The following is a 24,718-nucleotide window of genomic DNA, read 5'->3' on the forward strand; positions in this document are numbered from 1 at the left end:
CAGATAACCAAGAAGCTCTACCTTTGGCTGCTTCTAAGTTTTTGCATAATTTTTGTACTTTTTTTCTCACCAAACACCAAAATCTTGAAATGTGATTTTGATTTCAGAATCAGGAGTCAGCTCTGACAATGAAGATGATGATGATGAAGAAGATGGGAATTACTTGCATCCCTCTCTCTTTGCCTCCAAGAAGTGTAACCGCCTTGAAGAGCTGATGAAGGTTTTTATCTCATTGTTGAACTATATTTTTTATGCCACCACAAAACTGCTAACGTAATTTTGGAAAATTTGAAGCATGTCATTCTTGTGTGTTACAGTTGTATCTTATTTTATCATCATTGAGGTGTATTTGCATTTTTGTTTTTAGCTGGGTGACAAAGCATCTGCTTCTTTGGTTTCTTACCTATCTATCTTATAAAATTCATGAGCATTTGCTCATGATAATTTTATCATTTCATTAGAGTTTTACTCTCTGAGATACTTAGAATAAGTAGAGTGTTGGTTAAGACTTGGAAATTGTTCTGTTGTCCGGGTGCGGTGGCTCACACATGTAATCCCAGCACTTTGGGAGGCTGAGGCGGGTGGATGACCTGAGGTCAGGAGTTCAAGACCAGCCTGGCCAGCATGGCGAAACCCCATCGCTACTAAAAATACGAAAATTAGCCAGGCATGGTGGGTGCACTTGTAATTCCAGCTACTCAGGAGGCTGAGGCATGAGAATTGCTTGAACCTGGGAGGTAGAGGTTGCAATGAGCCAAGATCACACTACTGCACTCAAATCTGGGAGACGGAGTGAGACTGTGTCTCAAAAAGAAAAAAAGAAAATTGTTTAGTTGTGATTTCATCATAGGATTAGATTTTGTAGGTGATTAGAATGTATGCATCTTCAAGTCCTCTGTTACCATCATAGATTGTTTTTAAATAAATGTTTCCACTTCTAATTCTCCTCTCATCTGTGTGAAGAAACCACTCAGCAGTATCTTGTGGTTAATTCACACCACTCTGCCATTTGCGACCGAAAAAACTGGAGTCTACTAGATTTAAGTGTCTAGTTTTCAGCAGTTGTGCAGTGTGGGTGACCTTTTGTGGGAATGATTGCTGATTGATGGGACTGGAAAAGCTGTTGGTGATTAAAAATCAGAAACTCCTATAAGGAAAAACAGTTTGAAGTTTTGCATGGGGTTTAATTGGTGTCAAACTGGACTTAGTTGTTCATCTGTCCTTTTCTTGATAGTTATTTTGGAAATTGAAACCCTGTGTTTACTCAGTTCCTCTGAGACAGCCAGCTGGGGCATTTGGCCACAACTAGTTAGGACCTACATGGGTGCATGCGTGTGTGTGTTTTTTCTGAGGCATGTACACTGTGTCCTAGAGGTGAGCGTTGTGTAGCAGAAGAGTTCCGTGTGGTTCCGAATACTGAACGCTAAGGCTGTGTCTTCTCTGTTTTCAGCCCTTGAAGGTGGTGGACCCAGATCATCCCCTCGCAGCGCTTGTTCGTAAGGCGCAGGCTGACAGCTCCACTCCCACCCCACACAACGCAGACGGTGTGCCTGTGCAGCCCTCCCAGGTGGAGTACACGGCAGACTGTGAGTACTCACTGTGTGTATCCTGACCTGTGTTCAGCTGCCTGTGACAGAGCCAGCTGCAGGGCTCTAAACCCCAGGTGTTCTGTCCTCAGTGTAGCAAGTTTGGAAGCAGGCAGCCCAGAGCCAGCGTGGGCCCCGAGGGAGAGTGCCATGAGGCCTTACTTGGCCCCGTGTCAGCAAGATGCTGCCCTGTTCCAGCATTAGCTCTGCATTCCAGGAAGGACTGGCAAAGGTAGTTGGCTGCCTCCTCTTTCTTTTTTTTTTTTGAGACAGGGTTTCACTCTGTTGCCCGGGCTGGAGTGCAGGGATGCAAGCATGGTTCACTGCATCCTTACCTCCCAGACTCAAACGATCTTCCCACCTCACTCTCCCTATTAGGTGGGACTACAGGCACTATAACTCTGGGCTGATTTTGATTTTTTGATAGGGATGGGATCTCACTGTGTTGCCCAGGCTGGTCTCGAGCTCCTGGGCTTAAGCAATTCTCCTGCCTTGGCCTCCAAAAGTGCTAGGATTACAGGCGCAAGTCGCTGCTCCTGGCCCTGGCTCTGCCCTTCTTTAAATATCTCCCCCCAAACCATACCTAGTGGCTTCCCTTACCTCTCAGTGGCTAGCGTGGTGTCACGTGGTCTCCCCACCTGCAGCAGAGGCTGGGCAGTGGGGCCTCCGTTAAACATATTGCTGCCCTAAACAAAGTCAAATGCTGTTAAGAACAGGGAGAATGGGAGACACATAGTGTTGTCTAACACAGTTGCTTCTTTAAAAAGGCTCACGGCAGGCCAGACATGGTGGCTGGTGCCTATAATCCCAACACTTCGGGAGGCTGAGGTGGGAGGATCACTTAAGCACAGGAGTTTGAGACCAGCCTGGACAACATACTAAAACCCCATCTCAACAACAAATAAAAAAAGTAGCTGGGCATGGTGGTCTGATCTGCTTGGGAGGCTGACGTGAGAGGATGGCTTGGCCCCAGGAGGTCAAGGCCGCAGGGAGCTGTGATTGCACTGCCGCACTCCAGCCTGGGCGATAGAGCAGTACCCTGTCTCCAAAAAAAAGCCTTACAGTGTAAGGCAGCATATTATATGCATATGTAAAGGAATTACATTTCTTTTTCTTGCTGATTGCAATTATTTTATGGTATTAATCGAAGGTAAGTCTTGAAGGTCCATGCAGGAGATCATTTGAAAGTGTTTGGCCTTGGTTCCAGCGTCAGGTCTTTTTGTAATTGTTTTATTCAGAGGTTAAATATGGAATGAGGAAGCTTTAGCAGAGCCAAGGAACCACCTGCTGAATCTGCTTCCCAGGCACATCCGGTGCCCTGACTCCATTTGTAAAGCTTATATTCTTCAGTTCAGCCAGAGATGAATTGTTAAAACATGAGCTCCTCTTTATTTGATACAATATTTTGTAAACATCACAGCTGTGTTCTTCGCTCTTCCCTTTTAGCACTGGCATATACTAAACGTTTTTAGACTTTAAAAAATTAGTTATTTGAGTGAACTCTCTGCATGTGTCCCCCCAAAAAACTTTTAAAGCTGAGATTGTCTTTAAATGATTAAATCAAGTCATATCAAATTTTATTGAATATTCAAATCAAAGATCAGCTCTACTGCTACAGAGGTGCGTGTTGAATGGTGTAGGCAGCCAGCTAGCTGAGGTGCTCTGTAGATCTCTCCTAACGCCCAGTCCTCACTGCTTCACTGCATGGATTTTTGGATAGACGGCCGCACACCTTTAAGTCCTGAGCCCCACTTGGCAGCCTGTGAAGCTCCTGCCCTGGCATCATGGGGTGCTATGCTCTGCCCGGGATGCCTGCCCACTGAGGGACTATCCCTCTGCTTCCTCCTTTCCTTTTTCCAAGCCTGTCGTTGAGTTTGCTTGAGCCACATGCATTGTCTGTGCACGTCCACTAGATCCCTGAAGCTGTTGCAGAGGAGAGGACTACAAATTCAGGGCAGGCTGACCTTGATTATTTGCCGTGTTAATCACTAGTAGAAGAACAGCTATGTGCAGACCCCACAGGGCCAGGCAGGATGGTGGAGCTGGCTGATAGTGGCCGTTCTGTGACACACAGCATCCCCTGGTCTAGTGGGAACGTGATCTGAACCGAGGCATGCTGGGGCGGCATTGTGAGCTGTCTGGGTCAGAAGGCTGGGCACATTCCCAAGGGTTCACCGCAGGGCGACCAGAGCCCACACACCTTGGTTTCTCCCCACCTGCTGTTGGCTCCCAAGACCACTGATGAACCATGACAGCCTCTGCAGGAACCCCAAACTTACTCTGTTCAGGCCCCCGACTACCACCACCGTGGGCACTGACGGCACCCCACCCCATCCTCCCAGCTGCAAGTGCTCCAGCAGGGGGCGCCCTCTCCTCCCCTCAGTACAGTAGAGTTGTTTTGAAACATTATCTCCCCTCAACACAGGGAGAGCAGTGGACACGCACATGTGAGAGTAAGGCGGCTGGGTGCCTGGAGGCTGGGGAAAGCATGTGTGTCTGATGTTAGGGTCTGTGGGTTTTAGACACACGCTCCTGCATCAGCCATATGGGTCAGAGCCCTTAGCACAGTGCCTAGAGCTTCCTCGATGAGCACTCAGGGCCACCACCACAGTCCCACCCATCTTGGATCTGGAGGCTCAGAAGGTGGGGGAGGTGTCCTCATCCAGTTTCCAAGAAGAGCCAAGAGCTAGAACTTTGGCTCTAAATCACTGTAAAACCCAGCAGAAATCAGTATAAACCTGTACTCAGGCGCTCAGCCTTATGGGATGAGTGGCTGTGGTGTGGCAGTAGTAGGGTCCTCCAGCACCATGCAAGCCCGGGCTGTGCGGCTGCTGCAGAATCTGCAGAGGTTCCAGGGTGCCTCACTCACACACGCCTCCCTACCCGCCGTCTTCCTCTGCTACCCTTTGAGTATCTTGTTCTGCCTGCCTCGTGCTTCTGTGTGCTGTTGAAGTTTCGTGGGTGGAAGTCCCTCATGACCTCGTCTTCACCTTCCTGGGTTTTCAGTGAAGTTGTTGCGGAATTTGGGGTCCTGTGTGGCGGGTTGTTGGCAGTTGCAGGTGGAGACAGCAGTCATTGCTTTACCCAGGTTTGTCATAATTAGGGAACTACCTGTAATTCATGGACTGACTACTCTGGTTATTGGTTTGTAATCAGTCATTGGTAACAGCATTTATTTACAAATGCAGTTCAAATAGAGGGAACACTGGTCATAGTTTTTGGGTTGAGTTCCGTTGTGCTAAAGTTCAAGATAATATTTTTACATTCATTATATGTAGTTAGTTTCCAAAAGTATTAATGCCGTGGGATCTCAACTATGCTTAAAATAATAAACTGAAGAGAGCTGTACAAAAAATACTGTGAGGCTCAGAGCTACCTCTCAGATTGGCATTTGGTTGATTTTTTTTCTCTGCATACTTTTTTCATTTTCCTAATGTTTTTGGGTATGCGTTGCTATTTTACTTTTTTTTTTTTTTTTTTTTGAGGTGGGAGTCTCACCCCGTCACCCAGGCTGGAGTGCGGTGGTGCAATCTCGGCTCGCTGCAACCTCTACCTCCTGGGTTCAAGCAAGTCTCCTGCCTCAGCCTCCCAAGTAGCTGGGATCACAGGCGCTCGTGACTACGCCCTGCTAGTTTTTGTATTTTTAGTAGAGACGGGGTTTCACCATGTTGGCCAGGCTGGTCTCAAACTCCTGACCTTAGGTGATCCGCCCACCTCAGCCTCCCAAAATGCTGGGATTACAAGCTGAGCCACTGCGCCCAGCCATGTGGCCATTATACTTAAGAAACAAAGTAAAATACAAAGTTCATAGAATAACTGTAGTGTTTGAAACGCCGTGACAGTGAGGACAAGAGCAGCCTGTGCCTTGACCTGAGTTTGTGGCAAGCCCAGGCCTGTACAGATCTCCCGAAGTTCCTTCTCAGGCTTCTGAGCTGCTTGAAGGAAAGACCTTACTCACGGGCTGTGTCTGGCGAGCCTTTGTGAATGCAGTGTATGAAGTTGGGCTTTGTGAATGCAGTGTATGAAGTTGGTGGGCTGTTTTGAAATTCCTGCTTCAGCCAGCACAGAGGAAGGTTTGAGGGGCCCCTTTCTGTCTTGGGCCCACCCAGCCCTGCTCAGGAGAGCTTGAGAAGCAGGTCTGCGGGTTGTGCTGCCCTTGGCTGCTCTCAGCTTGCTCCTCGTCTCCCCCTGATGTACCCAGTGCGTTCACAGAAGTGCTGCCCCACGGGGTTTCGTATACAGCCTGTTATTCCTGTATCTCTAATGTGTGATTTTCCATGCTCTGGGCATGCATGGGTTTGTTTCTTAAACAGCCAGCTTTCTACAGAGAAGGCACAACCGTCAGAGGCATTAAAGTAATTTTCAGAAGAGGACTTAAACTGTGGGCTTTGCACTTGGGGAAATAGTAGGATACTGGAGAGAAAGCTATCTGGAAAATTACTAACATTACTGATAACATTTTGGGAGACTCACAGCTGGGGCAAACCTGGGGCCCCGTGGGGTCTGGAAAGGGGTGGGGCTAGTGTCCGTCAAGCACGTCAGCTTCCACAGCACCCAGTTACTTTTCCCGAGAACAGAGGAATTGTGTGTGAGGGAGGAGGCGTGGTTTAAAGCCTGCAGAGACTCATGCCCCACGATGAAAGCAGAGCTCTGTGACCCACGTTTCAAACCACTGCCAACTGTGGACACCAAAGACGAGACAAAGGACGTTTTGGCCGTAGACTTGAAACATCCTGGGACTTACTGGGAAGGTGCACCTTCCAGTAAGGACTTACACCTTCCCAGTAAGTCCCAGGATGTTTCAAGTCTACAGCCAAAACGTCCTTTGTCTTGTATCGTCAGGAGCTCCTCACCCTGCCCTGCGAGAACTTTCTTGTGTGCGTCTCTGCCATCTCCTCCTCCCATTCCTGACCTGTGGAGCCAGGGGTGGACTGGCAGGCCTATAAGGTGCCTTTCACATTGAGGGTCTTAGGATTTTCAGTCCAGCTTTGCAGGGAGCGGCAGTTTGTCGTTTGTGGGAGGAAATTTCACGATCATAAAGCACGGCATGCATCCTGAGATCCAGGCAGCGACCCCTCCTGCACTGCCCCAGTGCTCAAAGGGTCACAGGAGCAGGGCTTTCGCCTCGCCTCTGAGCAGTGGAGCCGAGGCTGGAGGTGGGCGCGGCTCCGTGTTCTCGGGGGATTTCTTCACTGTGTTTCTCGGGGGCTCACAGACTGCAGCCGTATTCTTGGAGAGAGGAAGAGGCCTGTCACAGCGTCTGTGACAGCCCAGAAGGAAACAGCAGTCCATACAGTCTCCTCGTGACGGGCACAGAGGACCTCGCCCTGGGGTCACAGGCTTGGTGAGGTAGGGGGACAGGCAAGAGTGGGCCCTGAGGTGTGCAGAATGTGTGTTTGGGCTTGTCTTCCTGCCACAGTGCAGTAGCCCTCCCAGGCCTCGATCCTGGCACCTGCCCCTCCACTCCCCTTGCAGCTTCGTCCTCCAGGGCATGGTCTCCAGATGACTTACCTCCTAGATACAAATAAGACACTAAACACACACATGGGAGCAGCTCAGCGCCCTGTGCGTGGCTTTGCCACCACCATTCGGGAACTTTGCTCCTGTCCTAGGTGAGTGCCCACCATGTGGCACTGAGACCCGACAGCTCAGGTGACAGTGACACCTGCAGCAGAGGCTGGGGAAGCTCAGAGCCTCTGCCACGGTGGACGCCAGGTGGCCCCTGGCACAGAGAGCGTGTTCATCGCTGGCTCCTGCCGCCCTCGAGGACTTGAAGGCTGATGTTGGGCTGGGTGTGGCTCGTACATAGGACAGGGCCCACACACTGGATTCCTGTTTTTCCCCACAACTTAGAATAACAAAGTTACAGACTTTGGGTTCTTACAAAGACAAGAATGAGTGTCTTGGCTAGCCATGATCTAACCCAAGAGGACTTTAAAATGAATGTGCAGGGGAAATGAGAAGAGGACTTATGATCAAACAGAGAGTGACTAGGAGGTCAGAGAGGCAGCCACCCTGCCCCGCACTCCCCGCTTATAAGCTGGGGCCCCGTTGTTGTGTTACCACGCTTCTGTTGTAGAGCCTGTTACGGTTTTGAGTTACACAGTCGTGTGTGCTTGTGCATGTGTGAATGCCCTGTGGACCTGGAGGTCCGTGAGGCAAAGGCTGGGACTGTCTTACTGGCCAGTGTGCTCCCTACACCTCGATCCAAGGGGCCACGGGGATCCCAGGAACATTCACCAAGTAACTTCAGAAAAGTGAAGAGCAGAAGTTCCAAAAGTACCTGGTGCTTCCTGGGAGAAATCACCTGCACAGGTACCTTGGATCCAACTGACACGTGAGATGAACCGGCTCTCTCTCCGTGCGCACGTGTACACACACGTGTATGCTGAGGAGCAGGCATTCAAACATGACGAAGCTGCTGCCGCAGCCGCAGATACCACCTCAGCTGGCATGGCGCATGGGGGCGGGGTGGGGCAGTGCGGGGGACCTGCTCCGAGAGACAGACAGGTCAGGCCGGAAGCAGCTGTCCGTGAAGGTGACGCTCATACCATAACCTTAGCAGCGAGCTGTTGCCACACAGTCACAAAAGCGGGAGGCAGCAGTGGAACCGCGTGGCCACAGGCACTCGGACTCCCCAGAGAGCTGGCGAGAGGCTTTGCTGGCTGGAAGCAGTGACAAGTATTTGGGTTTGGGGGACAAGGGAAACTTGGAAATGACAAAAAAGCTGAAAAATCAAGTCCCCACAACCTCCCCTAGCGAAGAGAGCCGTCGTAGCCATGGGCTGTGCATCATTCCTGCGCGCCCGCGACAGAAGATTTGCGCGCTTTCCCAGGACGGCCTTTGCAGTTGGGCTTTGCTGTGGCTGGATGACGCTGAGCCCTTTGCTTTGCTTCTCTGGGCCTCAGTTTTCCCATTTGTACCATTAGGGTATTAATTTAAATAGCAGAAGCACTCTATCGTATTCTGAATGGGACACCAGTTAATTCTGGAACGTTTGGGAGGTTTCCCATTGCTCCTGTGAGCCCCAGGGAGAGTTTGAGAAACAAATGATGGAGGGTCCACGTGATCATAAAGTGTATGCTGCCACCGAAGGTCTCTCGAGCCTTGTAGTTGGCGCTTTAAGCAAAATAGGTGGTTAAAACAGGTCTGCACATGCTGTGTGTGGACCCAAACCGTGAACATCTGCTGGGCCTCAGCTCGTCTATTGCTGTTCCCTTGGTCTTGGCGTCCTGTGGTCCTCATGTGAGCTGCACCCAGCCAGCAGAGCCCTGACCTCCAGTCTGGATTTCTGTAAAGTGATGCTGGACTTACAGTAGTTCAAGGACTTGATGGTTACTTCTCCCTCTTCAAGTTGCACTATGGCTTCTTAAAGCAGGTGACTTTTTGTCCATCTTCTCAAAGTATTCAGCTTCATTTTCACAGAAATGATCATTCTCATCTCTCAAGTTTTACGGTTGCATAAATTTTCATCAAACATGTAATTACAGTAAGTTTAACTGGAAAAAATAAGAGAAAGACTCTAATGTTAAAAGCAAAAAGGCCCAGGCTTCTGAAGAGACGCCCCTTCTACCCTGGTGTTTGTCATGGCACCGGCCAACCCAGCAAGATGGAGCTGTCATTCTAGCCAGGAAGCTTCTGCGTGTGTCTCACACAAGGCGGCACCAGCACAGAAATCCACAGGCCCTGCAGTGGGAAGGGATGAATGAGTCCCCAGAAACAGATCCAAATAAAAATAGGGACGGAGAAAAGGAAACACCAAGCTAACAGGAAGGGATGTTCTAAGACACGAAGAGCTATTTGGAAAACATCACATTAAAGCCTCACTTTTACCCATATCAGAGTCACTTCCAGATGTAAATGCCAGTTGTGGAAATTCTTAGGAAAGTAAGGATGCTTCAGCAGAATGAAGAATCATCTATTTTCAGTCAGCAGTTATGTTCAACTAATTAAAAAAAATTTGAGGGGAAAAAAAAAGCCTGTATGTCTAAACAGCTTTTACAATCAAATAGGAAAAAAGTCTGATAGTCCAGTAGAAGCATGATCTGCAGTGTGAATAAATCACAGACGTAAAAATGCCCGTACGGTTTTACAGGCTCACCCTCACTGCCTCTCACAGACATTGTGTCTGTTGACTGCAGAGCCTGAAATCCGTAGTGACCACCACTCCAGCGCTTTGGTTCAGCTCAGCTGCAGCGAGTGTGTTAGGATGGGAGGCTTCGTATTACAGTAGAAAGGAGCGCGCTCACAGGCACACAGAACACTCTAAGACTTAGGAGAAGACGAAGATTTCTAGGCTGTTAGAATGTTATTTTGTATATGCGAGTTTGGGTACCTTAATAATAGAGATTAAATAAATGCAGAGGAAACCTACAATGACGTGCCATTTTTCAGCTGTCACTTAAGCAGAGAGAGAAAAGGTGACAGACGTTTATTCTTGGTGGGGGTGTAGATTTGTACCAGCGATGTGGTACATGTGGAGGGCCAGCGGGCAATCAGTCTAAAACACACATGCCTCCAACCCAGGATGTCTACTCTCATTTACTAATGTGTGGGTGAACATGGCTTTGTTCAACATAGCGAACATAGCCACTAGATATTCATCATAGTACGATTTTAGTAGTAGCAAAAGCCTGAGACGACCCACGTCCTCAGTGGAGGACTAATGGAGTCCCTCTGGTGCGCTCTCAAGGCGGGCTGCAGGGCTCTGGGGGTGAGCCAGGACCCGAGTATTGCAGGGCTGCCCGCCGGAATGCCTCTTCCTGAGGATGAAGACGAGGTGACTCAAGAGGAGGGCAGCACAAGGCAGTCTGTTCACGTCAGAAGGGGAGGGAAGTGTCTGTACGTGCTTCTGTATCAGCACCTAAAAGGACAGGTAAGAAGGACCGGTGGCCAGCACAGAGAGGGGAACTGGAAGGATGAGGTCGCAGTCTCACCTGCCCGTTCGTGCTGCTTGAATTTTTTCAGCGTGACTCGTTGCCTCAAAACATGCAGATTGACGTGGTGCTTATTTTGAGACTAAACTAGTATCCTGAATTAATTCCTTACAATTCTGTATTTTAATAATACATGCTTTTATAATTTTGAGGTGTTTCATCTGCTCAGTGTATTTTGTTTAGGCGGAAGCGGTCCCTGTAACATCCTTTTCCCCGTGAAGACTGGCATGCCCAGTACTGCTGTGTCTCGCGGGGGCTGTTGGGTCACTAAGCTTTTCTGGCTTTCATGTGGCCTGGTATTTAATAATTACCTTAGGATACACTCAGTCATTCTTTCTTACTTACTTCCTACCGATAGAGATTTTCCTACATTTTGGCAGCCTGGAAAGAAAAGCATCTTTTTTTTTCCTTAAAGTCCAGCAGAATTTTACATATATATATGTATATAAAATGATTTTTCTACAAGCTCATTAAATATGGATGTGTAAAACTAACAATTTATTTCATGTGTTAATTAGCCTGACAATGAACCACTTTTCATGCTCTTTATTTTTCATTACTTAGTTGTCTCCTGCTATTTACCTATAAATCCTTACAGAAGAGTATAAATAATAAAATTAATTATGCAGGCGGCAGTAATAGTGAAATACTGCCCACTGTGATAGCCTATGGTTTTTTAAATAAAATGCCAACTCAGTTTTTCTTAATATTTATTTTATAAATATCTGCAGTGAAATTAAACCATTGCACGTGGCTACTATAGATATTTTCTAGCTTGGTGCCGGTTTTTTAAATGTGTCTTTGCTGTTTATGGTATATTTTTCCTGCAAATCATGACCTTGAAGTTCTTACTTTCCAAACCCGTTTTTAAAAATGATTTTATTGTATGTCAAGAGAAGAAGAAAGAAAGCAAAAATATTACCCAAGATTCCACCATCCAGAAATAGCCATTAGTGAACATCATTAGCAAAGTGGAAAAGACTGAGGTAATCGTGCTAAATAAAAAGGAAAGAAAGAAGCTTGTTATCTGTGGAACACAAAGATCATCTTTATGCACGAATATCAAATAAAATGTTGGCTGTGTCTCTAGAAATACTTACGTTAAAGTGAAAATAAACTTAATTTTACTTAAACAGAAGAGCCTGCAATCTAAAAGTGAAGTAACTGTGGAACTTCGGATGAAAGTTTCCTTTATGCCTAAAGAATTCAGTTCTGAAAAAAGGTCAGGAGACCATTGAGAGGTTGTCATTGTAGATGTTTTATAAAGCTGTGTATTTTTCCTGATTTTTGTTAGAATTTTTCAACTTTTTCTTTGCATTTAATATCTATCGAACATCTTTGTGTAACAGTGCATGTAGATTTCTCTCTCGCTGTAGCAGCTGCTTAGTATCCTGTCATATAGATTTATTATGAAACAGCCCTCCATTAATTGATAATTTGATTATTTATGATTTCCAATTATTTCTGCTTTTCCAATACTGTAATGAACACTCTGTGTTTTTTTGTGTGTGTTTTTTTTTTGAGACAGAGTCTCATTCTATCGCCTAGGCTGGAGTGCAGTAGCGGGATCTTGGCTCACTGCAACCTCAATCTCCCAGGCTCAAGCTATCCTCCCACCTCAGCCTCCTGAGCAGCTGGGACCACAGGCATGTGCCACCACACCTGGCTGATTTTTTAGATGAATTTTCTAGAGGGTCTTGCCATGTTGCCCAGGCTGATCTTAAACTCCTGGGCTTAAGTGATCCACCCACCTTGGCCTCCCAAAGTGCTGGGATTACAGGCATGAGCCACTGTGGCCTGCCAATTACTTATTGCTTTTAAGCACTAACACGGTATAATCCTATATGCAAGATAAAAATCTTAGAAAATAAACAGCTAGTTCAAAGAGTATATGCATTTGTTCAAAGTATTACCAGTGACTGAGCAGTTGCCTTCTGAAACATTGTGCCGTATGCATTGCTGCATTGTCACCACGGGGATATGAGAGCTGCCTAGTTGCGTAACCATTTAAAATGTAAGATTGATTTGAATATGCTGATACAGAAATATATTGAAGAGTGAGTAGAACAGTTAATATACTATATATATGACTTTGACTTTGATTCCTTTATAGAAATATTTTTAAATTATGAGAGTTTATAAATAGTATTTGCATTCTGTTATTTCCCAGTTGCTTTTTTTTTTTTTTTTTTTTGAGACAGAGTCTTGCTCTCTCGCCCAGGCTGGAGTGCAGTGGCACGATCTCGGCTCACTGCAAGCTCCGCCTCCTGGGTTCACGCCATTCTTCTGCCTCAGCCTCCCAAGCAGCTGGGACTACAGGCTCCCAGCACCATGCCCAGCTAATTTCTTGTATTTTTATTAGAGACGGGGTTTCACTGTGCTAGCCAGGATGATCTTGATCTCCTGACCTCGTGATCTGCCCGCCTTGGCCTCCCAAAGTGCTGGGATTACAGGCATGAGCCACCGTGCCTGGCCCCCAGTTGCTTAATTTTATTTTTATGGTTGACTGGATTTGTTTTTTCCCCACAGCTTCTCCTTTTGAGTTATTTATTCAATTCATCTTTTCTTGGTCATTTGAATTTCATAAACAAGCACATTTTTACAAGGGCTGTAGTTCATGAATTTCTGCCTCTTGAAAAATGCCTGCGTTTGACCTTTATGTGAACAGGACAGCTTGTCTGGGTATAAAACTCTTTAAGTAATGCTGTGGGCCTCTCAGGTCTCTGGGAACTGGCATCTGATACTGTTTTCCACGGCTCGGCAGGGTGGCCCAGGGCAGCTGGGTGGGTCATGACTGCTTATTTGGGTTTGTTCATTGGTTGGTTTGCATTCATTGCTCCTGTGCCGCTCTCTGAGTTTTTTCATGCTTGAACATCTTTCTCAGCTGCCTTGTAACATAAATAGCAATTTGCAGGGAATGATGCACCGAGTCGCTTGCCTGGGATTCAGAAGTGGAACTGAACGTTGCTATGGAAAGGGCGAGGCCAGCCCTGTCTTCCCTACCCTGCCCTGGGAGGCGGATGCTCTTTCTGACCCAACATCTGAGGAAGTCTCGCTTTGCCCTTAAATTTTATTAACTTGATTTCCCATTTTTCAGGGACTATATTGTACACCTTTCAGTCAAAGATTCAGTTCTCATTTCCGGGAAGCTCTTTTCTGTTGTGCCTCGAGCACCTTTCCTGTCCCATGCATTGGTGCTTCTGCTTGAGGGCCGCAGTCTCTTGGTTCGGGTCACCTTTCTTCTGTGTTTCTCTTTGACACTCAGCAGGACTGTGTCTGTCTTCCCTCTCAGCGACTTTTTTCAGCCATGTCTATTTATTCCTTGTAGTTTAAATTCCATTGGTTCTGCAATGGTATTGTTTGGATGCTCGGCTGGTTTTCTAAGCTTTACAGCAAAGCTCCGCAGCCTTTCTATATAAAGGTGCATGTCTTCAGCCCTGCAGCTGCCCAGCCTGTATGCAGCCCCTGCTTTGTCCCTGGGGTGTGGAGGCAGCTGCAGATGGTCGTAGACCCGTGTGTGTGGCAGGGCTTCACTAAAGCTTAATTGATGGATACGAGGGTTTTCATTTCTTTTTTTTTTTTTTTGAGATGGGGTCTCACTCTGTCGCCCAGGCTGAAGTGCAGTGGCCGGATCTCAGCTCACTGCAACCTCCGCCTCCCGAGTTCAAGCAGTTCTCTGCCTCAGCCTCTCGAGGAGCTGGGATTACAGGCGCTGCCACCACACCCAGCTAATTTTTGTATTTTTAGTAGAGATGGGGTTTCACCGTCTTGGCCAGGCTGGGAACTCCTGACTTCATGACCCACCCGCTTCGGCCCCTCAGAGTGCTGGGATTACAGGCATGAGCTACCGTGCCCGGCCTAAGGTTTTAATTTCATGTAATTTTGACGTCATAAAATATTATTCTTTTGTTTGTTTGTATTTTTTTCAACCATTTAAATATGTAAAAACCAGGCCAGCCATGGTGACTCACACCTATAGTCCCAGAACTTAGGGAGGCCAAGGTGAGTGGATCTCTTGAACTCAAGAGGTCAAGACCAGGCTGGGCAACATAGTGAGACTGTCTCTACAAAAAAATTAAGAAAATTAGGTGACCATAATGGCGCACACCTGTGGTCCCGGCTGCTGGGGAAAGTGAGGTGTGGGGGTTGGCAGTGGAGAGGACATTGAGGAGTTCCAGGCTGCAGGGAGCAATGGTTGTGCCACTGTGCTCCAGCCTGGGTGACAGAGCAAGACCCTGTCTCAAAAGAGAAAAAAGCCAGTAAACACCGTTCTGCTGATGGCTGTACAAGAACAGGGAGAGCGCCTGCTGGACCCTGCCTCACAGCCTCCCCCTCTATTGCATGTGGTTGTGTTACCTTATTTTTGTGTTTTGTTGAACTCCTGTCTTCCCAGATTCGTCTGTGGCTCAGAGAGCTCAGAGGTTCCTCGGGTTAACGCTTCTTCAGCCTGAGTTGCCATTCACGTGCCATGCTGTTTCCCTCTGCTGCTTTTCCTGGGGGCGTGTGCGGGGTCTCATGCCATCTGGCGCTCTTCCTTCCCTGGTGTGCGAGCCTGTGTGTTCTTGGTATGGGTGGATTCTCCTTGATGCTCTCTCACCTTCTCTTAGCTCCTTTGTCTTCCCTTCCAGCAGCCTTCTTGGGAAGACCTGTCCTCTGCTGTCTTCTGTGAGATTCTAAAAATGTCCTGGTGCATTTCCTTCCCCCAGAGAGGGACCCACAGAGAGAGACGTTCTTGAGTATCACAGCTTGTCTGTCAAGCAGGGCCCACAGTCCACAAGCCCCCTTCTCCTCACTGGCAAGATCCCCACTGCAGGTCAATGGCATTTCTGCCTGCTTCTCTCTGTGGTGGGGCCCAGGTCCCACTTCAGCCACTTGCTCTCTGTACCCACAACTATTTTTATGTAAGAAATCTTCAAAACCTCAATACAGCATTAAAAATTGAAAACTTTTTACTGAGGGTCACTGATGAAAATGGTAAGTAACGTTTAGAGACAGGCCTTTTTTTTTTTCTAGAGGAAAGTTTTATTTGCCAAAAAGAGGTGACTTTTAAGCACAGTGGGCTAAAATTCCAAATAGCTGGTTAAATGCCCAAAACAGATTCATTTTTGTAGTTTCCCAACTTGACAAGTAGAATAATCTTGCATCACTACAGAATTCATTCGGGTTTCCCAAATCCAATTCGGTGATGTCAAAACGAGTCTTCTCTTGTTGGGGAACTTTTTTTTTTTTTTTTTTTTTTTAAGATACTAGGTCATCTGGAATTTGCAACAGAATACAGTGTGGTTGTGATGGACTGCGTGTTAAGTGTTGATTTTCTCAAGTAGGTCTTGGCATATAAGAACCCGTTAACAGATCATTGGAAACCATTCTGTGTTGTGATACGGATAGCCTTACGGTTTATATTAGTCTGTTTTCACACTGCTGATAAAGACATACCAGAGACTGAGAAGACGAGGTTTAATGGACTTATAGTTCCACACGGCTGGGGAGGCCTCACAATCATGATGACAGAAGGCGAGGAGGGGCAAGTCATGTCTTACATGGATGGTGGCTGGCAAAGAGTTTGCGCAGAGAAACTCATGTTTTTAAAACTATCAGATCTCATAAAACTCATTCACTATGACGAGAATAACGCAGGAAAGACCTGCCCACATAATTCACTCACTTCCACCAGTTTCCTCCCACAGTATGTGGGAATAGTGGGTATTAAAATTCAAGATGAGATTTGGGTGGGGACACAGCCAAACCATATCATTACCCCCTCCCTGACCCCTCCCAAGTCTCACATCCTCACATTTCAAAATCAGTCATGCCTTCCCAGCAGTCCCCTAAAGTCTTAACTCATTTCAGCATTAACTCAGAAGTCCACAGTCCAACATCTCACCTGAAACAAGACAAGTCCCTTCTGCCTATCAGCCTATAAAATCAAAAGCAAGTTAGTTGTTTCTTAAATACAATCGGGGTACAGGCATTGGGTAAATACAACCATCCATATGGGAGAAATTGGCCAAAACAAAGGGGCTGCACAGGCCCTGTACAAGTCCAAAATCTAACAAGGCCATCAAATTGTAAAACTCCAAAATGACCTTTGACTCCATGTCTCACATCCAGGTCACGCTGATGCAAGAGGTGGGTTCCCATGGTCTTGGGCAGCTCCGCCCCTGTGGTTCTGCAGGGTACAGCCTCCCTCCCGGCTGCTTTCACAGGCTGGTGTTGAGTGACTGGCTTTTCCAGGCACATGGTGCAAGCTGTTGGTGGATCTACCATTCTGGGGTCTGGAGGATGGTGGCCCTCTTCTCACAGCTGCACTAGGCAGTACCCCCGTAGGGACTCTGTTTGGGGGCTCCAACCCCACATTTCCCCTCCGCACTGCCCTAGCAGAGGTTCTCCATGAGGGCCCTGCCCCTGCGGCAAACTTCTGCCTAGGCATCCAGGCATTTCCATACGTCCTTTGAAATCCAGACAGAGGTTCCCAAACCTCAGTTCTTGACTTCTGTGCACTCGCAGGCTCACCACATGGAAGCTGCCAAGGCTTAGGGCTTCCACCCTCTGAAGCCACAGTCCAAGCTGTGCATTGGCCCCTTTTAGTCATAGCTGGAGCAGCTGGGACACAGGGTACCAAGTCCCTTGGCTGCACACAGCACAGGGACCCTGGGCCTGGACCACAAAATCATTTTTTCCTCCTAGGCCTCCAGGCCTATGATGGGAGGGGCTGCCATGAAGACCTCTGACGTGTCCTAGAGACATTTTCCACGCTGTCTTGGGGATTCACATTTGGCTCCTGGTTACTTATGCAAATTTCTGCAGCCAGCCTGCATTTCTCCCCAGAAAATGGGATTTTCTTTTCTATTGTCAGACTACAAATTTTCTAGACCTTTATGCTCTGTTTCCTTATAAAACTGAATGCCTTTAACAGCACCCAAGTCACCTCTCGAGTGCTTTGCTGCTTAGAAATTTCTTTCACCAGATACCCTAAATCATCTCTCTCAAGTTTAAAGTCCCATAGATCTCTAGGGCAGGGGCAGAACGCCACCAATGTCTTTGCCAAAACATAACAAGTCACCTTTGCCCCAGTTCCCAGCAAGTTCCACATCTCCATCTAAGACCACCTCAGCCTGGACCTTATTGTTCCTATCACTGTCAGCATTTTGGGCAAAGCCATTCAACAAATATCTGGGAAGTTCCAAACTGTCCTGTTTTCTTCTGAGCCCTCCAAACTGTTCAAACTCTGCCTGTTACCCAGTTTCAAAGTCACTTCCACATTTTGGGGTTATCTTTTCAGCAGTCCCCCACTTCTGGTACCAAATTACGGTATTAGTCCATTTTCACACTGCTGATAAAGACATACCTGAGACTGTAGAGAAAAAGAGGTTTAATGGACTTAACAGTTCCACATGGCTGGGGAGGCCTTACAATAATGGCGGAAGGCAAGGAGGAACAAGTTATGTCTTACATGGATGGCGGCAGGCAAAGAGAGCCTGTACAGGGGAACTCCTGTTTTTGAAACTGTCAGATCTTGTGGGACTCATTCATTAACACGACAACAGTGCAGGAAAGACCCACCCCCATAATTCTGTCACCTCCCATCAGGCTCCTCCCACGACACATGGGAATTGTGCTAGTTACAAATCAAGATGAGATCTGGGTGGGGGCACGGCCAAACTATATCACTGTTTTATCTCAGTTGGAAAATATTTGGACACAATGTGTGATGAGCCAAATAATAAATGCTTTTAAGTATGGGAGGATGGGAAGGAAGTCATATTTTCTTAAAAACTGTGGGCTTACATCTTAAGGAGTTTTTGGTTTGTTTTACCATTTTTATTCTTGCAATATGAGATTTATGTTATAGAGAGCTAATAGGTAACCACCCTGCCTGAAACAAACTATTGCCAGAAGGGGTCTTTTAGGAATTCTTGAAAATTATCTGAGTTCAGGAGATGAAGTCAGAAGTCTTGAGAATGGAGATAATTGAGTGGAAAAGAGAAACTTGCAGAAGGAGAAAGAGTTTCTCAGCCCTGTTTTCTCTCATTCACTTCTAGAAGACCTTGAAGGTTTCTAACATCCCCTGGGTGTATTAGGCACTGCCTCACTCTTGAGAATGCAGAATTCAGTAATAAAATCAATTATTCTTGAATTGTGTTGTCAATGCCTGACATTTCCATGCATAGAATTTGAACCTCTCCTGGGGTGCAGGTCTTCACTGTGAATAAGGCAGCACTCTAACCGTAAGCAGAGTAAGAGTCTCAAATCAACAGTCTGCCACAGTCTGAAGGAACTAAAAATACCTCTTTCAGGGATCTGTATCTTCAGATGGTAGTAAAACTTTTAGTAAGGCTTTTTTTTTTTTTTTTGTCAAAAAAAAAAAAAAGTAGTATTGTAGAATTTTACACTAAATAGTGGAATTGCCATGATAACAATGTATTCTGACATTGATCCAGCAGTCGAATAAGCCTGCCGGGAACAGTGGCTCTTGGCAGCAGGTCAGGCTGTGGGCTTCAGAGCAGGCGGCTACCTGGCTCACCAGCACTGCTAGGGTAAATCTGCTCTCAGCAGCTTCCTCCTAGAATCCAGCTTGAAAATTAAATGGAAATAAACGAACATCGGTTATGGTCTAGGAAATTTGCTGCATATTGCATGTTCTGTTTGACACACTAATACATGTACATGCCTAGTATTACCGATGACTGCATATGTTGGTGAACCATTAGCCTGAACTGGAGAGATCTCAGGTGAGTACTGGGAGCGTGCACATCATCTTCGCAATGCAGCCCACTCTGTATCTCTGAGAAGTCAGTGTGCGTGTGGACAAAGAATGGAAGGGAATGCAGGCAAGTCCAGATCACCCTTGAGGGGCAGTTCTCAGATGGAGCTGTGCTGACTTCCTCGCTGAGGACCTACAGCGCTGTTGTAGTGTAGACTCACGTAATGGTGCCATCTTTTAAGCAGGTCTTGACTTTTGATGCCTCGTTTGCTGCTGCTGGATCCAGGTGGAGCCAGCTTCTCTGGTGTGTGGGTCATTTGTTTGCAGTGTGCATTTGGTGAAATTGACAGCTGGGTTTCTGTGTCCCCCTCCTGGAACAGTGGTGTTCTGAGCCTGTAGCCAGTACTTTTCTGTGACTTGTCTTTCTTTCCTGTGTTCGTTCCTGTTACTGTTGTTTGTATGTTTACTTCTGTATTTTGCTGGAGCACATCCTCCAGTAGTTTGCCAAGGAAGGGTACATAGGAACACAAAGTTTTTTAAATTCTTGGATATCTGAAAATGCCTTAATGTTGCCCTCCCATTTGACAGGTAGTTTGGAAGGACCTAGAATTGCTGGATGGGTATGACTTTCCCTAAGAATGTGGGTGCTGGGTGCCACCATCTGCAGGAGCCTTTACTGCCATGGAGAAGCTCATGCCGGCCAGACGCTGTGGCTCACGCCTGTAATCCCAGCACTTTGGGAAGCTGAGGCTGGCGGATCACGAGGTCAGGGGGTTGAGACCATCCTGACTAACACAGTGAAACCTTGTCTCTACTAAAAATACAAAAAATTAGCCAGGTATGGTGGTGGGCACCTGTAGTCCCAGCTACTGGGGAGGTTGAGGCAGGAGAATGGCATCAACCCAGGAGGTGGAGCTTGTAGTGAGCTGAGATTGCACTACTGCACTCCAGCCTGGGCAACAGAGCGAGGCTCCATCTCAAAAAAAAAAAAACAACAAAATCTCATGCCATGTTCATTCCCATTCTCTCCTGTGTAACTTGTACAGGCTTTGAGCGATTTGCATCATGCTCTGCCATGCCAGGAACACAGTGGACAAAGCTCCTTCTGCCATGGAGCTTATGTTCTGGAGGGCAGAGCCAGACAGTGACAGTGGACACGTGACTAAAAGCGATGGAGAAAGTGGCCATGACAAGGGGACCAGGGTTCTGGGGAGGCTAGCAGTGCTGGCATCATGGGTTGGGGAGGCCTCCTGTGACCAGAGACCAGAGGAAGTGCAGGTGAGCCCAGCAATTACCATGTGCAGGGTGGGGGATGGGACAGCAATGGGACATGAGGTGGGAGAAGCAGGCAAGTGGGTTTGCAGGAGGGCTTCCCAGACAAGGGACTTAGCTTGACCCTGGTTGAGAGAGGTCACCGTGGGAGGGATTCAGGCAGAAACTGTGGAGGCAAGGGTGGAAAAGCCCGGGGCAGAGCTGTGCACGTGGAGGGCAGGAGGTGCTGGAGCTGGAGGGCAGGTCGCAGAGCTGAATCATGGGGCATCAGCCATGGGGTCTGACAGATGGACTGGATGGACGAGGGGTGTGGCCACCTCCTGTGTTGAGGGACTACAGAAGAGAGGCATGGGAGAAATCAGGGGCTCTGTTCTGGACACATTCGACTTGAAATATGGGAGAGACGTCCCAGTGGGAACATTGAGTAGGTGGTTAACGCACAAGTTCAAGTTCAGCTCAGGGCTGGAGATGTGAATTCTGCAGCCATCAGGTATAAATAGAATTTAAAGCCATTGAACTTAGAAGAGTCCCTGTCAACAGGATTTAGAGATCCAGGAAAGGAGATAGAGGCATGGCTGGTGCTGAGGAAGAGCCTGGGGCTGTGGGAGCAGCGAGGCCACGTCTGGCTCTGGATGGCTGGAGAGCCAGGAGACAGGAGGGCTGGCTTGTTGCTGCCTCTCAGATATGCTCAGCTAGTGACATTTGCCTGGCTGACACCCAGGGGCTTACTCGGATAGGTGTGTTTTTTCAGAATATCTATACTTATCTCCATAGAACTCTTAACTATTTTAATTCTTTTTTTTTTTTTTTTTTTTTTTTTTTGGAGGCAGTCTGTCCCTGATCTCAGCTGGCTGCAGCCTCCATCTCCCGGGTTCAAGTGATTCTCCTGCCATAGCCTCCCAAGTAGCTAATTTTTTTGTGTTTTTTAGTAGAGACGGGTTTCACCACGTTGGCCAGGCTGGTCTGGAACTCCTGGCCTCAAGTGATCCCTGCACCTTGGCCTCCCCAAGTGCTGGGATTTCAGGCATGAGCCACCTGGCCAGCCTATTTTCATTCTTTTCTTTTTTTTTTTTGAGACGGAGTCTCGCTCTGTCGCCCAGGCTGGAGTGCAGTGGCCAAATCTCAGCTCACTGCAACCTCCACCTCCCAGGTTTATGCCATTCTCCTGCCTCAGCCTCCCGAGTAGCTGGGACTACAGGCGCCCGCCACCACGCCCGGCTAGTTTTTTGTATTTTTTAGTAGAGACGGGGTTTCACCGGGTTAGCCAGGATGGTCTCGATCTCCTGACCTCGTGATCCGCCCGTCTCGGCCTCCCAAAGTGCTGGGATTACAGGCTTGAGCCACCGCGCCTGACCCTGTTTTTATTCTTAATGCACACATTGTTCATCTTCCCTGACTTAGTTCTTCCGGAAAGGTGGTTGCTCACCAGTCTCCTCCTCTCTAAGAACCTTCTCAGCACAGGAGTTCTGTTCTGTCTGTTGAATTTACACGAGATTAAGATCATGCGGAGATACCAGGAAACTGGCTCTGGTTTTTGTAAGAAGCCAGCTGAATAGAGGGGCCTTGGGAGATAATTAGGCAGATTTCTCTGACCTGTGTTAAGTAGCTCTGCATGTTTCAGAGGAGGCAGTATTGGGGAAGAAGGACTTACAAATGTGCTTCCTGCTTTTAAGCAGCTTGGTTCTCTTCGTACAGCTATACTTGCCTTTAGGGACTGTGTAGGTACCTGTTGGAATTCCTTTCTTGGATTTATTTGGAGTAGGCTTTCGTAGTACTCATAGTGTTTATTAGAGTAACATTACATCAGCATTTAACTTACTTTAAAACCTAGTCCTTTTTTGGGAAATTCAATATAAAATCCTGAGAACAGCAACAAACCTAACAAAATATATGTGGTCCCAGCTTACTGAGGGTTCAACTTGATGGTGGGGCAAATGCAATTTGCATTCAGTAGAGCATCAGTAAATTACTTGAGATGCTAAAAACTTTATTATAAAATAGGCTTCGTGTTAGATGATTTCATCCAGCCATCAGCTACTGTAGGTGCCCTGAGCACATTTAAGGCAGGGGAGGCTGTGCCATGATGTTGGGTAGGCTACAGGTGGATTCAGTGCATTTTCCATTTCACGGTGTTGTCAGTGTATGGTGAGGTTGTTGGGAAGTAGCCTCACGATAAGCCCAGGAGATTCCCTGCATGTCGTGGCAGCCTGAGGACAGCAGGAGCCCCTTGGCACGCTGTGCCCGCCCCCATTTATGACTAGTGATAGCACAGTTATTGTAAAGCTGATGTGACTTTTGCCAGCCCAGACTTCAGTTTCTAGACTACAGCCCAGCTCGTAGATTCTAATTCTGTTCTCACCCTGTTCTAGTCCAGAAATTCTTAAAGTTTAGTGTTCATGAGAATTGCTGTATACAACATACAAGGGGCTGTGTACAAAATCCCTGTGTGCTGTAGTTGCTAGTCAGTTTAAAGGGCTTCAGTCCAGTTAAAGGGTTCTGTCAGCTGTGTGGTGCTGCCACTGTGTGGGGCATGTGTCAAGCAGCTTCATGGTCACTGCGGGATATTTTAGCACTGAGGCATTTTAGAAGCAGCCCAGGCCATGCCACCAGCTGGCATGAACTCACTCATTAGACACTTACTGAGGGCCTGCTCATGCCAGGAGCTGTGCGAGCTGCTGAGGTTTTGTGGTCACTATTTGGAGATGTGGAGTCCTTGGGGCCATAGCTGCACCCCAGTCCTGGTGGCTGGCACAGGAGTCGCCTTAGGGCATTGTGTACAGGGTCCCACGTGAGGTCCCACGTGAGCCCAGAGCAAAGGCCTCCTGAGTCTGCCAAGGAGGCAGAGGCTTCCCAAAAGAAGTGGCACTGGAGATAAGCTGAATAGGGGCCTCTCGTGGCAGGCAGAGACCCTGTGAGGCCGTGCCAAGGACAGAGACCTGGGGACCAGAAACCAGGGCAAGGGGCGGGCTGGGCAAGCGGCAGAAGCCCTTCAGGAGACTGGCCCTGGGCTGTTCCAGATGCCTTGTGCCCGTCCTGCCTCCCACCAGGGCCACAGCATCTGGGGAAGGATGGATCTGATGTCCTCCCTCAGATCTTCACATCCCTGATACCCTACGAAATGGGAATCTGGGAGAGGCAACCCAAGAGCAGTGTAGCAGAATTCATGCACCCCTGCGGCACTGGTTCCCGGGCCACTTCGGAGCATGGCAGTGCCACAGGACACGCCCCACGTTCCACATTCCACCGTCTGCCGACAGATGAGTGTTTTCATCTCATTGAACAGCACATACTTTATTTCTCTTGGAGTCCTTTTGAGAAGCAGGACGATTTTCAAATTTGATTAAAACCTTGGAGAGAATCACAGGGAAGAGGTCACAGCAGCAGTGGCTAGTAGCAGACCGGCTCACAGAGGCTGCGCGTATCTCGGCTTCACAGCTCTCCTCCATGAGAATCTCCTGGGTCTGGGTCAAGGGTGTGCCCAGAGCATGGTCAGCCTGGGTGGTTTTTGTGTGGAGCCTCTGAAGCAAGTTGGGGACCCAGGCTAGGATGTCCCTGGAGGTGTTTTCAGATTTGGGGATTTGTTTCATTTTTACACCTAGAGACAGCCTTTTTTTCTTTTTGTGAGCTCAGCTCAGGGCTTCACTCTATCACCCAGGCTGGAGCGCAGTGGTGCCATCACACCTCAATGCAGCCCCGAACTCCTGGGCTCCCGCCATTCTCCTGCCACAGCATCCCAAGTAGCTGGGACGATAGGTGTGTACCATACCCAGCTAGTTTATTTTATTTTTTGGAGATGGGGTCTGACAATACTGCCCAGGCCTGAAGCATCCTCCCACCTCAGCCTCGCAAAGTGCCAGGATTATAAATGTGAACCACTGCACCCAGGCTAAATTTTTCATTATATTTTAGCCAACGTTTTTGACGTTTGTAGTGGATGAGTCTCTGAGTAGTCTGCCATTTTGCCAGCACTGCTATTTTTTTTTAACACTTCGTTTTTATTTAACAAGATGGAATGCTCAGGAAGGTCATATAGTCTAACAGTCTGCGGGTTCTTTCAAAGAAATGGCGCTTAGCTTTGAAAATAACTTCTTCATCTCTGTTGTGTTCCAGGGTGATTGCACTTTACACAGTTACATAAAGAATGCAGGTATCAGGTTGGAGTTGCGTAATATGTACTTACTAGTTGAAATAATTATAAACTGTTTTGTTTTGTTTGTTTT

General features: G+C 47.5%; 1 protein-coding gene across 4 annotated transcripts in view; it reads left to right on the forward strand.

The window, feature by feature from the left end:
- The window catches only part of SFSWAP (splicing factor SWAP), a 93,467-nt gene that overhangs the window by 16,941 nt on the left and 51,808 nt on the right, over positions 1 to 24,718 (forward strand). For all 4 annotated transcript variants that reach the window (XM_077955849.1, XM_001105117.5, XM_015109713.3 and 1 more), the window contains 2 exons: positions 108 to 220; positions 1,451 to 1,586. In XM_077955849.1, coding sequence (XP_077811975.1) covers positions 108 to 220; positions 1,451 to 1,586 — 249 coding nt within the window. The remainder of the gene's footprint in view (positions 1 to 107; positions 221 to 1,450; positions 1,587 to 24,718) is intronic.

The sequence above is a fragment of the Macaca mulatta genome, chromosome 11 (assembly GCF_049350105.2).
Source record: "Macaca mulatta isolate MMU2019108-1 chromosome 11, T2T-MMU8v2.0, whole genome shotgun sequence".
Classification (NCBI taxonomy): Eukaryota; Metazoa; Chordata; class Mammalia; order Primates; family Cercopithecidae; genus Macaca; species Macaca mulatta.